The sequence below is a fragment of the Brienomyrus brachyistius genome, chromosome 11 (assembly GCF_023856365.1).
Source record: "Brienomyrus brachyistius isolate T26 chromosome 11, BBRACH_0.4, whole genome shotgun sequence".
Taxonomy (NCBI): Eukaryota; Metazoa; Chordata; class Actinopteri; order Osteoglossiformes; family Mormyridae; genus Brienomyrus; species Brienomyrus brachyistius.
Window position 1 is genome coordinate 745,938 of NC_064543.1, and position 22,427 is coordinate 768,364.

General features: G+C 51.8%; 1 protein-coding gene and 1 long non-coding RNA gene across 7 annotated transcripts in view; one reads left to right on the forward strand and one right to left on the reverse strand.

The window, feature by feature from the left end:
- neo1a (neogenin 1a) overlaps positions 1-22,427 on the reverse strand; it is a 118,090-nt gene that overhangs the window by 7,869 nt on the left and 87,794 nt on the right. For 2 of the 6 annotated variants that reach the window (XM_049031577.1, XM_049031581.1), the window contains exons 8-21: positions 20,703-20,931; positions 19,738-19,892; positions 17,969-18,117; positions 16,411-16,549; positions 15,604-15,653; positions 13,722-13,866; positions 12,637-12,747; positions 11,773-11,967; positions 11,271-11,366; positions 7,712-7,944; positions 5,779-5,917; positions 5,515-5,622; positions 3,015-3,209; positions 1,187-1,219 (exon numbers count right to left, since the gene is read on the reverse strand). In XM_049031577.1, the coding sequence (XP_048887534.1) occupies positions 1,187-1,219; positions 3,015-3,209; positions 5,515-5,622; positions 5,779-5,917; positions 7,712-7,944; positions 11,271-11,366; positions 11,773-11,967; positions 12,637-12,747; positions 13,722-13,866; positions 15,604-15,653; positions 16,411-16,549; positions 17,969-18,117; positions 19,738-19,892; positions 20,703-20,931 (1,977 nt within the window). The remainder of the gene's footprint in view (positions 1-1,186; positions 1,220-3,014; positions 3,210-5,514; positions 5,623-5,778; positions 5,918-7,711; positions 7,945-11,270; positions 11,367-11,772; positions 11,968-12,636; positions 12,748-13,721; positions 13,867-15,603; positions 15,654-16,410; positions 16,550-17,968; positions 18,118-19,737; positions 19,893-20,702; positions 20,932-22,427) is intronic. The other 4 variants (XM_049031582.1, XM_049031580.1, XM_049031579.1 and 1 more) reach the window with 4 other exon arrangements.
- Positions 6,452-6,927, forward strand: LOC125704010 (uncharacterized). Its single transcript, XR_007381010.1, has 4 exons — positions 6,452-6,535; positions 6,578-6,661; positions 6,702-6,743; positions 6,868-6,927. It is a non-coding gene; the product is annotated as an uncharacterized LOC125704010 (long non-coding RNA).

A 22,427-nucleotide genomic window follows, 5' to 3' on the forward strand; every position in this document is an offset into this window, starting at 1 on the left:
TTACAAAGAGAGCAAGAGCTACGTGCATTAGCAGTAGGAGGCCGTTTCATGAAGACTTCACACTAGGTGAGGTGCCAAAAACCATTTATTTCTTCTCTAGCTTCAGTCTTGCACCAACACTGAAGGTGGTTTCAGATTTTCCTTCCACTTGTCTGCATGTTATAAGCATACTGAGCAGACTACTATCAGTAACCACTGGCGCAGACTGCCATCATAGACTGTTATCAGTAACCACTGGTGCAGACTGCCATCATAGACTGCTATCAGTAACCACCATCACAGACCATCACATACTGATATCAGTAACTGCTATCACTGACCACCATAACAGACAGCTATCAGTAACCACCATCACAGACCACCATCAAAGACTGATATCAGTAACTGCTATCAGTAACCACCATCACAGACAGCTATCAGTAACCACCATCATAGACAGCAATCAGTAACCACCATCACATACTGATATCAGTAACTGCTATCACTGATCACCATCACAGACAGCTATCAGTAACCGCCATCACAGACTGATATCAGTAACTGCTATCAGTAACCACCATCACAGACAGCTATCAGTAACTGCTATCACTGATCACCATCACAGACAGCTATCAGTAACCACCATCACAGACTGATATCAGTAACTGCTATCAGTAACCACCATCACAGACAGCTATCAGTAACTGCTATCACTGATCACCATCACAGACAGCTATCAGTAACCACCATCACAGACCACCATCAAAGACTGATATCAGTAACTGCTATCAGTAACCACCATCACAGACTGATATCAGTAACTGCTATCACTGATCACCATCACAGACAGCTATCAGTAACCACCATCACAGACTGATATCAGTAACTGCTATCACTGATCACCATCACAGACAGCTATCAGTAACCACTATCTTTGAAGGTTCCAGCTTCAGAAAGTTCATAATAACTTGTCGTCACAGATGACGAGTTTTTAACCCATAAACTGTTTTTATCTCCCCCAGACAGATGCGGTGCCACTGGGTCATGGAGAAGCATAAATTCCCTTTCTTTCCTGATTTGGCAGAGGCTGGAGTTTCTTTGGTTTCAGGGAGGAAAGCTATTAAGTGATTGGAAACAACCGACATGAAAGGTAGAAGACAAAAAAGAATGTAAAATAACGAGATAAGGAAATGAAAGGTTCAATTACCTTGGTCATTAGCCATTTTGTCAGAAGGTTCAGCTAAGAGGCCAAACAGAGAGCAGAGGAGAGAAAATACAAAGCAGAGTGGTTAGAGGAGAGCAGGGGGCAGGTGCAGCTGATGGGGGCCAGAGGTCAGGGGGCGAGACAGCACAGGGTTTCAGCTCAGGAGAAAGCAAAGCTCATCAATGTGGCAAAGCATCACTGACTCCGATGTCCAAAATTCCATTTCCACTGCATTATTTACATCAAAACAAAATGGCCTCTTATTGTAAATGAATCCGCATATTTAGGTCTTCTGAAAAGACCAAAGAAGAGAATATAGCTCATTAAAAAGCCATGGACAACATAAATCTGGAATTTATCAATGTCGACCAGTGCATTTGTCAGCAGAGCCACCCGGAGCGTTTCTGTAATGCCCTTAAAGCATTTCATGAAATGTCAGAGAAGATATGCCGCGTTATGACCGAGTGCACGGTGACGTCCGCGCTATGACCGAGTGCACGGTGACGTCCGCGCTATGACCGAGTGCACAGTAACGTCCGTACTATGACAGAGTGCACAGTAACGTCCGCGCTATGAACGAGTGCACGGGGACGTCCGCGCTATGACCGAGTGCACAGTAACGTCTGCGCTATGACAGAGTGCACGGTAACGTCCGCGTTATGAACGAGTGCACAGTAACGTCCGCACTATGACAGAGTGCACGGTAACGTCCGCGCTATGAACGAGTGCACGGTGACGTCCGCGTTATGAACGAGTGCACAGTAACGTCCGCACTATGACAGAGTGCACGGTAACGTCCGCGCTATGAACGAGTGCACGGTGACGTCCGCGTTATGAACGAGTGCACGGTAACGTCCGCGCTATGACCGAGTGCACGGTGACGTCCGCGCTATGACCGAGTGCACGGTGACGTCCGCGCTATGACAGAGTGCACGGTGACGTCCGCGCTATGACCGAGTGCACGGTGACGTCCGCGCTATGACCGAGTGGACGGTGACGTCCGCGCTATGACCGAGTGGACGGTGACGTCCGCGCTATGACCGAGTGCACGGTGACGTCCGCGCTATGACCGAGTGCACGGTGACGTCCGTGCTATGACAGAGTGCACGGTGACGTCCGCGCTATGACCGAGTGCACGGTGACGTCCGTACTATGACCGAGTGGACGGTGACGTCCGTACTATGACAGAGTGCACGGTAACGTCCGCGCTATGACCGAGTGGACGGTGACGTCCGCGCTATGACCGAGTGGACGGTGACGTCCGCGCTATGACCGAGTGCACGGTGACGTCCGTACTATGACAGAGTGCACGGTGACGTCCGCGCTATGACCGAGTGCACGGTGACGTCCGTACTATGACCGAGTGGACGGTGACGTCCGTACTATGACAGAGTGCATGGTAACGTCCGCGCTATGACCGAGTGCACGGTGACGTCCGTACTATGACAGAGTGCACGGTAACGTCCGCGCTATGACCGAGTGCACGGTGACGTCCGTACTATGACCGAGTGGACGGTGATGTCCGCGCTATGACCGAGTGCACGGTAACGTCCGCGCTATGACAGAGTGCACGGTAACGCGTCACTATGACCGAGTGCATGGTAACGTCCGCGCTATGACCGAGTGCACGGTGACGTCCGTACTATGACCGAGTGGACGGTGATGTCCGCGCTATGACCGAGTGGACACGTTTATGGCGTCAGAAAGACAGCTCATCATTTACTGCTCATCAAAGATAAATGTTTTTTAAAAACGAAAATAAAACAATCCAAAATGAAGATGGAGGAGGAGCTGTCAGTAAAGGGTCCAGTTGCACTAGCTGACCACTTACCTTTCGGCGTGCGGAACTGCACAGCCTCCGACATGGGACCCATGCCTTTGGAATTGCGGGCCTGAATCTTAAAATAGTACGTGGTGTCCAGGGTGAGCTCCTGGATCTGGTGGGTCAACCTATTGCCCACCACAGGCTCGATCACCCAATCGTGGACCTCCGCATTCACGTCTGTACTGTAGTAGATGATGTACCCTGGAAAGTGAGAGCAATGAAACTTACCAAGGTCCATAGATGCCACCCCCACCTCCGAAACTGTATACTAACCCAGCGCCCGAAACTGTCTGCTAATCCCACCCCCCAAACTGTCTGCTAACCTCACCCCAACCCTGAAACTGTCTGCTAACCGCACCACCCAAAATGTATGCTAACCCCACCCCCAACCATGAAACTGTCTGCTAACCCCGCCCCAAAACTGTCTGGTAACACCGCCCCGAACCTATCTGCTAACCCCGCCCCCGAAACTGTTTGCTAACCCCGCCCCACACCCCAAAATGTCTGTTAACCCCACCCCCAAACTGTTTGCTAACCCTGCTGCCGAAACTGTCTGCTAACCCCGCCCCTGAACCTGTCTGCTAACCCCGCCCCCGAAACTGTTTGCTAACCCCGCCCCACACCCCAAAATGTCTGCTAACCCCACCCCCAAACTGTTTGCTAACCCTGCTGCCGAAACTGTCTGCTAACCCCGCCCCCGAAACTGTCTGCTAACCCCGCCCCCGAAACTGTCTGCTAACCCCGCCCCCGAAACTGTCTGCTAACCCCGCCCCAAAACTATCTGGTAACCTCGCCCCGAACCTGTCTGCTAACCCCGCCCCCGAACCTGTCTGCTAACCCTGCCCCCGAAACTGTCTGCTAACCCCGCCCCAAAACTATCTGGTAACACCGTCCCGAACCTGTCTGCTAACCCTGCCCCCGAAACTGTCTGCTAACCCCGCCCCCGAAACTGTCTGCTAACCCCGCCCCGAAACTATCTGGTAACCTCGCCCCGAACCTGTCTGCTAACCCCGCCCCCGAACCTGTCTGCTAACCCTGCCCCCGAAACTGTCTGCTAACCCCGCCCCAAAACTATCTGGTAACACCGTCCCGAACCTGTCTGCTAACCCCGCCCCCGAAACTGTCTGCTAACCCCGCCCCCGAAACTGTCTGGTAACCCCGTCCCAAAACTGTCTGGTAACACCGTCCCGAATCTGTCTGCTAACCCCGCCCCAAAACTATCTGGTAACCTCGCCCCGAACCTGTCTGCTAACCCCGCCCCAAAACTATCTGGTAACCCCGCCCCGAACCTGTCTGCTAACCCCGCCCCGAACCTGTCTGCTAACCCCGCCCCCGAAACTGTCTGCTAACCCCGGCCCGGAAACTGTCTGCTAACCCCGCCCCAAAACTGTCTGGTAACCCCGCCCCGAACCTGTCTGCTAACCCCGCCCCCGAAACTGTCTGCTAACCTCGCCTCACACCCCAAAATGTCTGCTAACCTCACCCCGAACCTGTCTGCTAACCCTGCCCCCGAAACTGTCTGGTAACCCCGTCCCGAAACTGTCTGGTAACCTCGCCCCAGACCCCAAAATGTCTGCTAACCCCACCCCCAAACTGTTTGCTAACCCTGCTGCCGAAACTGTCTGCTAACCCCGCCCCAAAACTATCTGGTAACCCCGCCCCGAACCTGTCTGCTAACCCCGCCCCGAACCTGTCTGCTAACCCTGCCCCCGAAACTGTCTGCTAACCCCGCCCCCGAAACTGTCTGCTAACCCCGCCCCCGAAACTGTCTGCTAACCCCGCCCCAAAACTATCTGGTAACCCCGCCCCGAACCTGTCTGCTAACCCCGCCCCGAACCTGTCTGCTAACCCCGCCCCCGAAACTGTCTGCTAACCCCACCCCCGAAACTGTCTGCTAACCCCGCCCCAAAACTATCTGGTAACCTCGCCCCGAACCTGTCTGCTAACCCCGCCCCCGAAACTGTCTGCTAACCCCGCCCCCGAACCTGTCTGCTAACCCTGCCCCCGAAACTGTCTGGTAACCCCGTCCCAAAACTGTCTGGTAACACCGTCCCGAATCTGTCTGCTAACCCCGCCCCCGAACCTGTCTGCTAACCCTGCCCCCGAAACTGTCTGGTAACCCCGTCCCAAAACTGTCTGGTAACACCGTCCCGAATCTGTCTGCTAACCCCGCCCCAAAACTATCTGGTAACCTCGCCCCGAACCTGTCTGCTAACCCCGCCCCAAAACTATCTGGTAACCCCGCCCCGAACCTGTCTGCTAACCCCGCCCCGAACCTGTCTGCTAACCCCGCCCCCGAAACTGTCTGCTAACCCCGCCCCCGAAACTGTCTGCTAACCCCGGCCCCGAAACTGTCTGCTAACCCCGCCCCCAAAACTATCTGGTAACCCCGCCCTGAACCTGTCTGCTAACCCCGCCCCACTCCCCAAACTGTCTGCAATCTCAAAACAACTGCAATGCAAGTCCAGCTCTTTCTGCAGCTTGCCGGTGAGCCCTGCCCTGTTACCCGTGATCTTGCCGTTGGCTTCTGTGGGTGGCTGCCAGTTTATGATGATGGTTCGTGGCCTGTCCTCTTTGTTCACCACGGTCACATCTTTGGGAGAGGAGCTAGGAACTGGGGACAATTAGCATGTTAGCCTCAGAAACGTTAAACAAAGCTATAATCGGTACCACTGGCTGAGTGTGGCTGAGTGCAGCGAAGCATGCTGACGTGCTTTGACAGACTGTCTGCAAATGGGCGGCGGGATGATGGAGACTGAGGAGCACTCACTGCTCTCGAAGGTGGTGCCGTGCGCGGTCATGCTCCAGGTGCTGCTGCGCCTACCCTTGGTCACCATGACAGAGAACTCATACAGCGTGTTGGGTTTCAACCCTGTCACCATGTGGTTCAGGTTGGTGGTGTTGGCGTTCTGCAAACATATGGAGACATTGGCTGATCTGCTAAGGAGTTCTCCAGGTTTATATTCAAATTCAATGCTTTTACCTTCAGCACAGTGACGAACAATTCCTTCCTTGATTATGACTGAAATAAAAACTATCCCTAAATCTCATCAACTGCACATGAAAGCCTGTTGTACTTCTACACGGCACAAATATTTTCCTTACTAAATTCAACAATTTAAGTGAAAAAGCAAACACACAATATGGAGGCGAACACTGAGATTATGGAGGGCGACTGAGAGCCAATGGAGGCGAACACTGAGATTACGGACGGCCACTGAGAGCCAATGGAGGCGAACACTGAGATTACGAACGGCCACTGAGAGCCAATGGAGGCGAACACTGAGATTACGGAGGGCCACTGAGAGCCAATGGAGGCGAACACTGAGATTACGGAGGTCGACTGAGAGCCAATGGAGGCGAACACTGAGATTACGGAGGGCGACTGAGAGCCAATGGAGGCGAACACTGAGATTACGGAGGGCCACTGAGAGCCAATGGAGGCGAACACTGAGATTACGGAGGGCCACTGAGAGCCAATGGAGGCGAACACTGAGATTACGGAGGGCGACTGAGAGCCAATGGAGGTGAACACTGAGATTACGGAGGGCCACTGAGAGCCAATGGAGGCGAACACTGAGATTACGGAGGGCCACTGAGAGCCAATGGAGGTGAACACTGAGATTACGGAGGGCCACTGAGAGCCAATGGAGGTGAACACAGACTATGGAGGGCCACTGAGAGCCAATGGAGGCGAACACTGAGATTACGGAGGGCCACTGAGAGCCAATGGAGGTGAACACAGATTATGGAGGGCCACTGAGAGCCAATGGAGGCGAACACTGAGATTACGGAGGGCCACTGAGAGCCAATGGAGGCGAACACTGAGATTACGGAGGGTCACTGAGAGCCAATGGAGGTGAACACTGAGATTATGGAGGGCCACTGAGAGCCAATGGAGGCGAACACTGAGATTACGGAGGGCCACTGAGAGCCAATGGAGGTGAACACTGAGATTATGGAGGGCCACTGAGAGCCATGCTGCGTTCAGATACAGAACTGCTGTCTTCAATTAAACGCGAGTAATTTGAGAGGGTGTTCAAAGATCAAGCTCTGCAGGTCTTTGGATCTGAAGATGCTCTGACAACATCAAAGCCATTTCACTTTTGTTTAAATACATAAAAATCCGAAACAATGGCATCCCTCATCTTTCTTAATTAATAGTGTTTTTCCTCTTGGACATGAGGCCGACCACGTCAGCGTTCCGAAACACCCCCCCGGTGCTGTGTAGAGTCAAACGTCCCCTCATCCATTATTGAAACAACCCCCTTGTTTAAATAAACCTCACTGTATATCAGATTCCTCTGCACTCAGCTACTCAAACTGCACTGTAATGTTTATTTGGCGCCTGGTGCACCTTTCTTAATGAGCTCCAGGCCCTCCCATGACGTAATGCGGTCAGGTGGCAGGGAACCAGCGGGGGGAGCTCTCTGAGAAAGCAGGTGCATCTGAAGCCAAAACTCTGCTCCCCAGGGATGGGAATCCAGGTGGACCAGCACTACCATCACTAAAGCAGACACCTGCGCTCCACCGGGGTCTGCCGGGGTGGGTCTGTCGTACGCTTCCTGACAAACACTGGCAGGAACCACAGCAGCACTGGCGGAATGGACTCAAACTGGCAAAGTTTATTCAGTCCAAAACAAGAAGCAGCACCTGACTCTGTGAGTTATGCTCCCCAGCCTGCGAGCAGGGGCAGCCCCTACCTTGAACTTGGTGTTAGCAGGGATGTTAGTCTTCCAGCGAACTGTGTAGTAGCGAGCGTCAGTGATCTTCTGGTTCTTGGGCAGGGAGTTATCAGCCCAGGTGATTTTGATGGTGTCGTGACTCAGGACGGAGGCCTGAACTCCCACAGGCGGCAGCATGGGGGTGAGATCTGGTACTGGAGTGTATGGAGCATGGAAGAGTTCATACAAATCAACATCAGGGTCCATGGGATCTGCAGGCAGTTAAACACCATGCCAAATGAGGAAACAAAAATGTGTGGAGGGGAGGAACATTGGAAACCAAAGCAGAAAGGGTTCAGGGGCAGGTGTGGGAGATGTTAATGAATTCAGATGGGGGGGTGGGGAGAGTTGGGTGTGGGTGAAGAGAAAGAGAGAGAATATAATATTAGTACAGGACATCAACTGAGGTCAGGATACAGGAACACCACCTAGGACTTTCTGTGCTTCGGCACTGCGATAAGCTGAATGGGGGCCTGCAGTGTCGCCGATTTCACCAGCAGCATTAGTCAGTGACAGCAAGATCAAGGTCATTCAGAGTAAAACACTTATTAGGCGTTCTTAACCCAGGGGATCAAACACATTCAACCAACCTTTCAAAATAAAAAGTGAATTTCAGTTACTGCAAACATTTAGCCAGTCACTGGACAGAGGAGCCCGAAGGCTTCAGGGTGGATAAAGAGTGAAATGCAGCAGAGAATAAGACCGAAGCATATTTATCTGTTTCTGGAAAAGACCTCATGACCGACACTCAGTTTAGCGACCAAATCTGCATTTTGACCGTGTAAAGATATCAAACACAAACAGACAAGAAGAAGCACAGAGGGCCATTCATTGTTTCCCCCAATTACAACATTCAACCAAAACATTTTTGCTCCCCCTGCCATTGTCTCCCGGCACACCCCCCTGCCCTGTGCTGACCTGGCCCATACATCTTCACGTGCAACATTATACGTCTCTGCGTTCTGCTGAGTCAGTTTATTTTTTATATAGCGCCTTTCACAATACAGTGGCCCCAAGGTGCTTGACAAGACCATGTGGAAGTCCATCACTACACAGTTTATAGAGAGTGGTGCTTAAAACAGGGAAGAGGGACGAACTCTTTAAAGATTTTCAAAGGAAAAATAAAAAACAAAACACAATGGCAGTAAGAATACAACTAACTCAGAGCGAAATTAGTGCCATGCAGAGAGAACGCAGTCTGTCAAATGATCAGGCAATTTTAACTTTTGAAGCGGGGTAAGAAAAGAATAACTCAACGTTCAGTTTAATAACAGGCAGCTGTGTCTTATGTGAAAGCGTGAATCCCAGTGGAAAGCGTGGAGCTGAGGGAGGGTACAAATCTGTGTGTGAACCCGGCCTCGGGCCTCAGCACCAGTGCTGCTCTCGGAAAGTATGTTTTCTAGGTCACCCACCCGCCACTTACACAAACTTGCATTTTTATTCAGTTAAAACCCAATTTCTGCTCCTTCCTCTACTTGGCTGAGCTATTGAAACACTGACAAAACCAAAAAAGCATGTGAATCGGAGCCGCAGGGGGTCTGGAAGCCCGGCTGCACGTCGACGGGTACGCCGGCTTTCAAAAACACAGACGCTTCTTCATGGGTACAACACAGATCAATGTACTGTGGCGAGAACACAAAGAGGAGTCACCACGAGGATGGAATGCCTCAGAGACGGATACAATCTCGCCAGCCTGCTGTCAGCGGGCTCCGCCCCGCACCAGGAAGGGGATGGGAACCTCAGAGTCGCTCTCTGCTACACCAGCCGTGCTGACTGTTTTCACTCTGACAGAAAGAAGCTTCAGCTTTTCTCAAAATAACATCTGTGCTCGAACGCCCAAGCACTCATTCCCTGCTCCAATAATGACAGGGACATGGACGGCTCTTTTGTAATATAAATGCCGAATTTGAGGCACAGCTGAAAATACAATCACAGACAAACATATAAGCACATTTCTGAGGCTGATCCCACTATTGTAATGAAAGCCATGTTCCATTGCTGATACTGCATGCTTGAGTTATGCTCAGTCTCCAGTGATGTAATATATATCAAGATGATAATTCACTGCAGATCTGATCCTAATTTCTTTACGTTTATTCAGACTGTTCTGATCTACTCACTAACACTGGAGTAAATTACTATTTTTAACAGGAAAGGAAGATTAAAGCACAAAATACTCCCCAGAGTTGAAAATCTAATATGAATATACCAACAGTAATATAGATGTACCGTAACTTCTTATATTGGTCAGGAAGGCAAGAATGTAAACATAGCAGCCGCTGGTTTGTGAGGAAGCCAGCCCCCCTCAAGCTGGCCTGAGAAAGGCGAGCGCTTGGGGGCTGTTTACAGGAAAGGCGAGTTGGGGAGCTGACAACATGAATGGATGTGCCCTCAGGGCTGGATGTGAGCCCCGCTACAGAGCCAAGGCCAAGCTGCAGCGGTAACCAGCTCACATCTCCTGGGGAGCTCTGTTACGCGGCTGGCCGCACCGAGAGTCTCCCCAGCAGGCCATGCTGCACAGCGGGCAACAAAAGGGGGAAACGCAGGCTATTGTGGAGGAGTCTGCGCAGACAGGCCACAGCAACACTCCTAATGTGGAGTCTGCGCAGACAGGCCACAGCAACACTCCTAATGTGGAGGAGTCTGCGCAGACAGGCCACAGCAACACTCCTAATGTGCAGGAGTCTGCGCAGACAGGCCACAGCAACACTCCTAATGTGGAGGAGTCTGCGCACACAGGCCACAGCAACACTCCTAATGTGCAGGAGTCTGCGCAGACAGGCCACAGCAACACTCCTAATGTGCAGGAGTCTGCGCAGACAGGCCACAGCAACACTCCTAATGTGGAGGAGTCTGCGCACACAGGCCACAGCAACACTCCTAATGTGGAGGAGTCTGCGCAGACAGGCCACAGCAACACTCCTAATGTGGAGGAGTCTGCGCACACAGGCCACAGCAACACTCCTAATGTGCAGGAGTCTGCGCAGACAGGCCACAGCAACACTCCTAATGTGGAGGAGTCTGCGCAGACAGGCCACAGCAACACTCCTAATGTGGAGGAGTCTGCGCAGACAGGCCACAGCAACACTCCTAATGTGCAGGAGTCTGCGCAGACAGGCCACAGCAACACTCCTAATGTGGAGGAGTCTGCGCAGACAGGCCACAGCAACACTCCTAATGTGGAGGAGTCTGCGCAGACAGGCCACAGCAACACTCCTAATGTGCAGGAGTCTGCGCAGACAGGCCACAGCAACACTCTGAACTGGTGGGTGAGGCCCTCCACTTCCAAGTTTCAACGACATATATCAGGTGTTAGAAGATGGGAACTTTGCAAAGTGGTGCTTCCTTAGAGATTTACAGCAGAAGAGAAGAGCTTGTGCAGTTAGACGTTTACTGTAAGATGCCTACACTGGCTCTTCAGGGTCCTGATGCATCTTAGGATCGACTCAGAGAAACACAGGCCACCTGCTTGAGGAAGATGACCCATGTTGTATTATGGAGTCAGGCAGCCCTCTGGTACCTCCTCAGCTCGTCTTACCTGACTGAGGCCTGGTGATGGCGCTCTCGTACAGAGGAATTCCCTCCCCCACGTTGTTGAAGGCCTTCAGTGTGATTACATAGTGAGAACTGGGATCTGAGGGGTAGAGGAAGGAGGTTGTGGAGATCAGACATGCTCCACGCCGCACTTCATACACATCCATTATCTTGACAAAGGAAGCCGCTTAAACACTTCTGTTTGTTTTCTTTCTTTGGTAACAAAGGAAATTTTTAAATTATGTAAATGAATCTCAACAGCCTTTCATTTTTTTCACTGTATTAATTCAAGCAGTGGCAATATAGTGTCCCACAACGTGGCCGTGAGGAAAAGCACCTGCAAGCACTGCAGATGGACTGATTCAGTGCGATTATATGCTGATGCCTCATATTACTGCCCAGCTCTTTATCGGCTGTGCTGGATACAGCTCCACTGGGTCCCACTGAAAAGATCAGGGGTGATGCTGTGCTGTGCTGTGCTGTGCTGGCTTGGCGTCCCCTCTCACCCAGGCTCTCGATGCTGTAGTAACGCTGCTTGTGGTCCACTTTGATGGTTTGGGCGTGAGGGCTTCCGATGCCATAGCCAATGATGTAGCCACGCACGACGATGTCCTGGTTTTCCGGGGGTGTCCAGCTGACCACGATGCTGTTGACCAGTGGCCGCACCTGCAGGGAGCTGGGAACGTCCGGCACCCGCGTCTCTGCAAAGCACGCAAAGCCACAAGGGGGCGACAGTGAGAAGGTGACACCTGGCTGCACGCCGCTGAGTGAAGGCCACGCGTGCGCTGGGCAAACCCCCCCGTCCTCCGTTCTGCTCCTGCTCAGATCTTGCAGGCCGACCTGCTGCGCACGAAGCCAAGCGACTCGCGGCTGCCAAAATTACACTCTTTTTGAAATGCAATCAGAATAATCCTGACACCGAAGCTGGGCTCCGAGAGATAAAAACATTCCTCAGCGGACGACTGTTTACCCAAACAGCTTCTGTCGATCGGCCAATCAGTTACAAAGGAGCACAGGAATCGAAACTGAACTTTCGTGATGTTGGCTCTAAGTGAGTTATCAGATTTCTTTTGGGTGCTTTGAATAGGAAATGTTTCCTTCATGCTATCAGCTCAGCGTTCTCGAAAACAAATATACTGTCATCTTAGGACTTTCATTAATATGATTTATTTAAAAAAAAGTTTTTCTTTGTACAGCTTATGCTTCCTATAAATACAAGATGAATGCTGATTTCCTATTTGTGCGCCCCACACATAACCCCCCAGCTGGGGGAGGGGGGGGGGGTTACGGGGCTTATTCAGCTTCTTCTCTGATATGGAGAGTGCCTCTCATGTTACTCAGAACCTCGGAGCTCGGCCCCCCCGTCTTACCATCCAGGTCGCTCTTGAAGGTTTCCGCTGTGGCCCAGTCGGTGGCCGGGCCGGTTCCGTTCACCGTGATGGCAGCTACGCGGAATGCGTACTCCGTACTGCGCTCCAGGCCTGTAAGGGCAGGACAGGAGCTCGTCACCACAGCGCGTTCCCCGCCCTGCACCTCCCTCGCTATCGCCCACCTTCTCTCCATATCACCTCCTTCCTCTATTCCCTCCCTCACCATTTAGAGTGATGAATTCACCGTTGTAAAAAAAACAGTATTCAGGGTGGGTGTGTTAACTGCCCCCGCTGCCCCCACACCCTGGTAGCAGGAGCTCCAGAGGCACCATCACCCCGAAACATCAAAACCGAATGAGGAACACCACCCAAACCCTGTGAAGTTACTCCTGAGGCCTTCAGGCATCTGACACACAGTCATCTGGGATTGATGTCTGCCCTTTCAATACATTCTTCAGACTACTGCTCGCTTCAGGATGCTCGCTTCCTATAATATTCATGCAAGTAAGAGGAAATCTGTTATTCTGTCAAGAGATGGAAGACGATCAGACTTCAAAAACATGAGAGCGATTTAAGTTCTGCTAAAAACAGACTAACTGACAGTAATAGCTAAAGATTCTGCTTTGGAGTGAAACAGTTGTACTGGAGAGCTTGGTCAGCACATGGCATAAACTGTAACGCAGATCCCAGTGTCCCCCAGTGAGGATACTGGAAAGAGCACCATTCAAAGGGTGATGGAGGCTGCTCGTCCTGCAGCGCGGTAATATCGCTGTCTGCCCCCCACCCCCGGCTCAGATACCTTCCCCTTATAACTCCCTTTATAACTTTTGGCTTGTTGCTGTGCCCTGTGCTCCACAACTACAACAGCTAGCGAGGGTGACAACTGAAGCTGGTCTGCAGGTCTCCTCCCTGCTCTGAAAACCAGGTCGTCCCCGACTTTCACCAGCACTTGTAGAGCAGTGAAGCTACGTGCACCATGTCCTCCGGACGCTTCCATCATCCCTGTCCGTCACACCACCCCAGCACACTGGGGCAGGGGGGGTTATGCTCACTACTGACAAGCTGGGGAGGGGGGAAGTGCTCACCATCAATGAGCTGGAAGAGCTGGGTGCCTGCGGTGGTCTCTGCCACCTCACTCTTGCGGAGCCCTTTCCTGTAGCGGATCTTGTAGCCAATGATCTCCCCGTTCTGGGTCCCCGAGGGGGGCGGCTGCCATCTTACCATGATGCTCTGGGGGCAGCAGAGAACAGGAGGCATGACTCATGAAGAGAGGAGAACAGCAACAGCCTGAGGATCCTCCTCATGAAGAGAGGAGAACAGCAACAGCCTGAGGATCCTCCTCATGAAGAGAGGAGAACAGCAACAGCCTGAGGATCCTCATGAAGAGAGAAGAACAGCAACAGCCTGAGGATCCTCCTCATGAAGAGAGGAGAACAGCAACAGCCTGAGGATCCTCCTCATGAAGAGAGGAGAACAGCAACAGCCTGAGGATCCTCCTCATGAAGAGAGGAGAACAGCAACAGCCTGAGGATCCTCCTCATGAAGAGAGGAGAACAGCTTGAGGCTCCGAGCAGAGACTGACCAACCCCCTATACAGTCAGCCTGTGTGCCCACCTGGGTGATGTCACATAACAAACTGTGCTGTAAAGGGCAAAATGGTGTCCAAAAATAAGCTGTGACACGCACCGCATTTTTTGTAGTTGCAAATCCACCAATCACCACCCCAGAAGCAGACGCAAGTGCAGAGTCTCTGGCCTATGACATGGTACTGGCCCTAACCCAAACCCAAACCCAAACCCAAACCCAAACCCTAACCCTGCCCCCAACGGCGGATTCACACGCCGCTCCCCAACCAGACACGTGTTTATGCACGCAGTGCTAACAAAGACCATCGAGGGAGCCATAATCCCGGGTGCGAGTAAATAAATGAATAATAAATAAGCCAAGCTGCTAAAAACGGCGCTCCCTGCAGGCAAAATTAATAAATGGAGGTGGGTCTTTAGCTGGAGGTCTGACAGCCCTCTGCTGGAGCCGGGTGAGGCAGGAAACACCGTTAGATATATAATTAACGGTGCATCTCTCTGCCAAGGGAATATAACTTATTAAATCTGCCTAAGTGGGAACAATTACTTGATTTCCAAGGCCCCCCCCACATCAAAAAATTCCAGATTAACCCATTAACATTTTTGCATTATTCACAAATCAAGGAAACACACATTTAGTAGCCTGCTTCAGATCAGGTACAGATGGGCAGGGAGAGAGGGGGTGGTGTGACAGAAGAACAGCCTACGGTAGCCCCGCCAGGGGGAAGGAGAGCCTCCTCAGCGCAGCACACAGCCCTACAAACGGGGCGTGTGTCACGCATGGGGGGGACAACCTCCATGTCAGATTTGACCTCAAAGCATCATAATATGAAATATTTTTTTACGCTGAATTCCAGCCAACATAAATGAGAAAATGATAAACTATCGAAGTATACGCATGGACCTTCTGCATGAAAGGGGCAGAGATACATCCAGAGAAATGCAGAGGAGTACAACAGTCATTAAAACACACATACATAAAAGAGATACTAAAAATACACACCGAGGGTCTTTTCTACCCGCTGGCTATTAGTGGCGATTCCACCTGCGAGCAGCGAGTCGCTGCTTAGACACACTGAAGCATCTCCTACCCGGTACTAGGAGCTCAGCACCAGCAGGCCGTCTGGGGTGCAGATGGAAGGGGGGCCATTAAGAAGGCCGGACAGGCGCGGCGGCGAGCGTGACCGGGAAATAAAGCCTCCGCGGGCGCGAGTGATGAGCCATTTAAAGCTCAGTGAGATGTCCGGGCGGCCAGGAATCTGACCACAGGAGAGGTGGGGGGAAACGGGGAGGGGGGGAGCAGCCAGCCGGCCAGCAGGGGCACCATGGATGCCAGCAGGGGCAGCCTGACTATACTGGGGTGATTTTATTTCTAATTCCTTACCTTGGAGTTCTGGACTTCCAGGGTGAGGTTCTGTGGTGGAGCACTCGGCACTGGGGGATTCCAAGCGGAAGATCGTCAGTGAGGAGGGCACTGGGCACTGGAACTCAGAGCTTGATGCTAGATGCGGATTTGTTTGTTAAGGTGCTATATATTCTCCACCAGTAAGAGGTGCTCTTTTCTGGGTTTGTGTGATACATTAGTGCCCTGGAGCAGCAGGCATCAGCAGTGAGAGCACAGCCAGGCAGACTACCCAGAGTGAGGCTGGGGTACTGAGGAGGCCTGCCTACCAGGCTGGGGGTCCACAAAGTACGTGTAGCCCCACTGCAACTCGGCGGAAACCCACTATGACATAACCACAATGGGGAGAAAGATTTAATTACGCAAAATCAGATTTGATAAGGATCCCAGTCCTGTCATGCTTTCTAAGATAGTAGCCTTACTGCTGTCGCTGGTCTTATGCTCCATCATCTCCCAGCAAAGCAGCCCAAAACCCTGCAGAACTTTCTTATAACAGTATTTATATTACCTTAACAATGGCAGCATAAAGAGCTAATGGTTTTATGCAAAGCTATTTAAAACTTTGCTGATTTATTTAGCCGGATTTTCACTGGAGCAATTCGGGTCACTGATGTTTCTGCAGCTAGAACCTCTTGGGACGTGACCAAGTAACCTTCTGCTTACAAATCAGTGCTGGTAACCACTACATTACTGCTGCCTTTTTTGTTTCGGAGCTGAATTTCATCGGGAAGGGGAGGGTATCACAGTAACCCATATGTGACTATAAAGACCCCCAGTTCCCTGCCTCACCATCTGATGGGGTCTGCACCACCACGTCCTCAGTGGACACTCCGGGTCCGTGCCGGTTGTACGCCACCACGCGGATGCTGTACTCCGAGAACTTCTTCAGTCCAGTCACTGTGTGGGACAGACCTCCCACATCGATATCCTGTCGGGAAAGAAAAGACTTCAAAGCCTCTGAGCTCACGGTCCCAGAACCTTCCCATCAGCCAGCCAGCAGGTCTGCGGGAGGTTACATAAGACCCCCTCAGATAATGCTAACTGTACTAGCTTAGGCTACATAAGACCCCCTCAACTAATGCTAACTGCAATAGCTCAGGCTACGTGCACCAAAATCTATTAGCTCCTCTTAAATAATTCATGCATCCGCTGCATACCCACTGCTCTGCGTCCAAGGGTGCATGTAGTTACCCTGACGATCCATGCCTCCAATCTGCCCCCTCAAACCCACCCCCAGGGAACCCAAACATTGATACGGCCACGGACACATCATGCATTATCATATTAAAAGGTCTTTAACGCCACACAGACCTTCATCTCACCACAGGCAGGGAGTGTCAATACCCAGAACCCCCCAGGTGGAATGCATGAGCTAGTTTGTCGCAAACCATTCGCCAGTGGACATAAAAAATGCAAATGTGGAGAGTTGATTTCGCAGCCATTTCACTGCGCTGACAAAGAGCACTGTCACAATCCCGACCAGAGCAGTTGTTTTGTTTTTGCATTACACAACTTTTAGTCTTTTGTTGTCCCTGTCCCAAATGTTTTGAAACGTGTTGCTAGCATCAATGTCAAACTGACATACAACAATAAAATTTCTCAGTTTCAACATTTGTTATTTCCAAACTTTTTTGGAAAGTTGTAAATAAATAAGTCCTTGGTATAAATTAATCTTTTATACATGCATTTTATAGTTTGCCTGACATCACGTCTCATACCGATAAGCAGAGGGAGCACTCAGCATGCCCATGCTATAGAGGAGGATTATGGGCCACGGGCTGCTGGATATTAAATTTCAGTCCATACATTCTAGGTTTAATTCAAACCTGTTCATGCTATATGTGGCCTGTCTAGGTTAATTAAGAACTAAAGGATGCACTGGGAGAATTTGTGTGCAAGGAAGAATAAAACAGGCACCAAAATGCTACTTGTCTACAGAAATAGTATCATAGCTAATGCAATTTGACCTTTTGCTTCTGTAGAAGCTGCCCTGCTTTCAGTGTGAGACTGACGGCTAACGCGTTTCATGCCTGGCTAAGAAACCTCCAATACTGAGGCTAATACTTTTGAAAAGCTAGAGGGAACCCGAGCCGAGCGGGAAGAGAACGCCAGGTAGATGTCTTGCTGGCCCTGATACCCAGAGGCTGGGAGAATCTGGCCTGCAAAGGGGGCTGCTGTTTCTATAACAAGGAGATGAGTGTCTCCTTACAAGTTAGACAGATTAACAAATCCATGGCGATGATTTTCCGTTTTCAGCCTGCTCACACTCCCTAAGCAAACCAGAAGAGCATGAGATGAGACAAACACAAGCACGGCATCTGTACGGCCAGAAGAGCCCAGGGCTCACCTGCTCTGTGTCCAAGCCCCTCTCCATATAGTACAGCTTGTAGCTCTGGATCTCGCCGTTGCCCGTGAGGGGCACCTCCCAGCTGACGGCGATGGAGGTCGGCGATGTGGCCACTGCCTGCAGGTTGGGTGCTGGGCCTGGAACCTGGACTGCAGCAGCAAGACACAGGAAATGTTAGAAGGTTTTCAGTAAAGGGTGAATGACCACAAAATCTGTCAGCCACATAAGTGGAGTGTGAAGCTGCCACATGAAATTGGTTAATATATGAAACAAATGCCTTCCTAATAGTCCTGAGCCTTGATCAGTCTTGATCTCTGTCCAGGAACTAATGTCCTGCAAGGCAACCTCAGGAAGTGTTGATTGTCCCATTAACTTGAAGCACTAATTCCCCTCTCTTACTGCAGTCTGGCTGTCCTACAGAAACAGCTTCATCAAAGGACACCCCCACGCTGACACCCAGCTCCCCCCGCCCAAAGAAGAGCACCTGCTCTCATGGACACAGGCTGGAAGACGGGATCTGCTCACAGCGCGTTCAGTGACGATTTATCCAGAGTGTTAATTCAATTATGCCTGGTCTGTTGCTCGGGGGGGGGGGGGGGGGGGGGGGTGTTGTATCACTGTGCTTCTGCGGGCCCGGTGGGGTCGTGAATCATCACGTTCAATTAGCAGCTCTGTCGGCCGCTGGAAGCACAGGCCTGTGGCATCAGGTGTTCAGCTGGGGCAAACCCAAACAAACGAGCCTCCGCTGTCCCCAGGGCCCCCTGGGGTCACGTCGGCTCACAGCTCAAACGCGTCACATACAGTATTTACCAGGCAAAGACATCTGCAAGGCAGCCAATTCACAGTAGCTCAACAGCATATCTGACCCTACGCTTTAATACAGAATTCCCCATGTGCAGCCACACCTCCTGTAGTGTTACGCGCTTCAGTTTGGCCCTGTGTTTGTGGAAATGAATGTTACGGAGCCGATGGACAAAGGGGAGTGGGGGACAGTTAAAAAGGACATTGAGAAGACCTGTTAAAAATGGACAAAGAGGACAAGGGGGACATTTAAAAATCATACAGTGTAAAAAAGAACAAAGAGGAGAAGGGGGACATTTAAAAATCATACAGTGTAAAAATGGACAAAGAGGATGTGGGACAGTTTAACAGCAGTTATTAAAAATAGACAAAAGACAAGAAGGATGGGGGCCGTTAAAAAGCAGACATTTTCAAAAAATGGACATATAAGACATGACAGCTGAAAAGCAGATTTGTTAAAAATGGACAAATAGGACAATGGGTAGAGTTAAAAAACAGAGAGTGTAAAAATGGACAAAGGAGGGAGGGTAGTTTAAAAGCAGACGTTAAAAATGGACAAAGACGATGGGGGGCAGTTTAAAAGCAGAGTAAGTGGATATGTTAAAGATGGATAAAGAGAATGGGGGGACAGTTTAAAGAGGGCGCTGGGTTCAAAGAGAGAATGTGACTGCTGGTATGAGCACAAACAGGAGTGTCACATGTCAGGCACGTATGGAGACGCCTCGCTGCAGGGCCTCTGCTAACTCGCGGCATGAATGCAGTGAATCTCCTCTTCACTGATGGCACTGCGATCTGGACTCCTCATCGCTCTGCTATTCTCTAGGTTACTGGCTCCCGGCTACAGGAAGTCATCAGAACAATCAAAATGAGTTTGGGAATTCCGATTCCCCTCCCGTCCATCGCGGTCTTCAGCTTGTTGGGAGTGCTCTTCTCTGTGAGGTAGTTGTGTGTAGAGAAGGGGGCCTCACCTTCGGGCTGGGTGGCCACCCACAGGGGGGCGGAGCTCTCCCCTGGCCCATTGCGGTTATGCGCCACCACGCGGAAGGAATACTTGGTGTCCGGCATCAGGTTCTGAACAGTAACCTGGAGTTCACCAGGCCGACTTGAGTTCACGATCCGCTCTCTAGGGAACGAGGGGGACGTTTAAATCCAAACAGAGGAATACAGTAATGTACGCACCGAGCAGACACCATGTAGGCGCCGTGCAGACACCATGCATGCATGGCACCGAGCAGACACCATGCATGCACTGTGCAGACACCATGTAGGCGCCGTGCAGACACCATGTAGGCGCCGTGCAGACATCATGCTTGCACCACACTATGCAGAAACCATGCATCCACCATGCATACACCATGCAGACACCACGCAGACACCATGCATACACCATGCAGACACCACGCAGACACCATGCATACACCACGCAGACACCATGCATACACCATGCAGATACCACGCAGACACCATGCATACACCACGCAGACACCATGCATGCACTGTGCAGACGTCATGTATGCAACACGTAGACACATGCTTGCACCATACTATGCAGGTACCATGCATATACTGCGCAGACACCATGCATCAGTCCTTTTCTGCTTCATTCACATGACTGTGCTTTGGTTTAAAACCAATGAAAGGTGAATATTCTATGTTTCCCGCATTTAATGTGTTATTAATCTTCCTGTGCCCCGAAACCAGCAGGGTGCTCTGGTTAAACGGTTTAACTCATTATCCCCAATTATACCTCTTGACCACAATTAACCCAGCTGGTGAGTGACACCCGGACAGAATTCAGATACAGAGGTTTAACAAAGCCTCACACCAACACTACTGCTAAGTCACGGTTATCAGCCTGGGCTTTTACAGAGGGGCCGGGTGGCGGGACAGTGAGGCGGCCGCAGTGAGGGACACGCCGGGGGGGGGGGCTTACCTGCCGGTGCCCTCCAGGCTGTAGAAGACTGAGTAGGTGATGTTGTCCCCGTGCGGCTCGGCTGGGGGGCGCCATGTCAGCTTGATGAAGCGGGTGGAGACCAGCGAGGCCACCACATCACGGGGGGCAGAGGGCGTGGGCCCTCCCCCAGGACCAGCGAAGCCTGGCGTTACACGGTCAGCAGTGGCACTGGTCAGTGAGGTGGAAGGGGGCGTAGGGAGAGCAACATCTTGGGGTACAAGGGGAGAGGGTGGGAGTGGGAGGGGGGGGGGGGGGGTGATGCAAAACGAAGGGGAAAAACAGAAAACAAAAGACGTAACGAAAAGGCAGCCAGGACAAAACAATACAAAAAAAAACAAAAAAACAATGATGGAATCATCACACAGCAAGAAACAAAAGCTGCATATGGGGGCGGCATGCAGGACCCCCCCCTCGCAGGGGGCGGCAGCTACAGAACACGGCAGGCCTGCATAGTGCTGTACACACTGCACACAAGGACTCCTCCTTCCGCCGGCGGACAGGCCCCCCCTCCAGCCTCTGGTTCATACCACGCCCCCCCCCCCCCACAACACTAATGGTATTCCTGCTCAGCATTATGCCATTTCTAATAGCGTTTTTGGCCCCAATTTGCTCTCTAATTGCATGTGATATTCCACTGGATGCTCAGCTGATAGGTAGCTCTGAGAAGCGCCCCCCTCCCTCCCCCCCCAAAAAAAAAACACACAGACCTCATTTAACCAAGAAATAAAGCAAGCAAGCCAGTGGGTGTGTGCAACACACTGGGCTTTACATCCATAAAACAGGTATGGCATCTCAGCAGCCAGCATCTATAGAACTCAATTAGGGGCCCTTTGCGTTTGTCTTACTAATACGGGAAGGGCTCCAAAATGAGGCCTTTTTCCACACACACACTCGGGGAATCTTTCATGCTACCCTGGGCATGCTAACCTCTGGTCCTGAAGAGTTAAGCTCCAGGAATCTGCAGGAGATTCATCTTGACCAGAACCTGCCCCTTCCTTTAAAGAGCGAATCACATGGCGAATGGGGTGAAGGTGAGAGGCGGGGAGCAGAAGTGGGGAGCAGAGGCAGGGAGCAGAGGTGGGGAGCAGAGTTGGGGAGTGGAGGCAGGGAGCAGAGGTGGGGAGCAGAGGCAGGGAGAGGAAGTGGGGAGCAGAGGTGGGGAGCAGAGTTGGGGAGTGGAGGCAGGGAGCAGAGGTGGGGAGCAGAGGCAGGGAGAGGAGGTGGGGAGCAGAGGCAGGGAGCAGAGGTGGGGAGAGGAGGTGGGGAGCAGAGGCAGGGAGCAGAGGTGGGGAGCAGAGTTAGGGAGCAGAGGTGGGGAGCAGAGTTGGGGAGTGGAGGCAGGGAGCAGAGGTGGGGAGCAGAGGCAGCGAGAGGAGGTGGGGAGCAGAGGTGGGGAGAGGAGGTGGGGAGCAGAGGTGGGGAGCAGAGGCAGCGAGAGGAGGTGGGGAGCAGAGGTGGGGAGAGGAGGTGGGGAGCAGAGGCAGGGAGCGGAGGTGGGGAGTGGAGGCAGGGAGCAGAGGCAGGGAGCATAGTTGGGGAGAGGAAGTAGGGAGCAGGGCTGGGGAGGGCCAACTGACAGGCGAAAGCTTAGAGGCAGTCACAGCTGCCTCCTCTGACCCCTGACCTCCCCCTTACGGTTCCTGCACGTGCTCATGTGACTCACATGGGACGACTCTCCCCCCGAGCCTCCACTGTGCAGCTGCA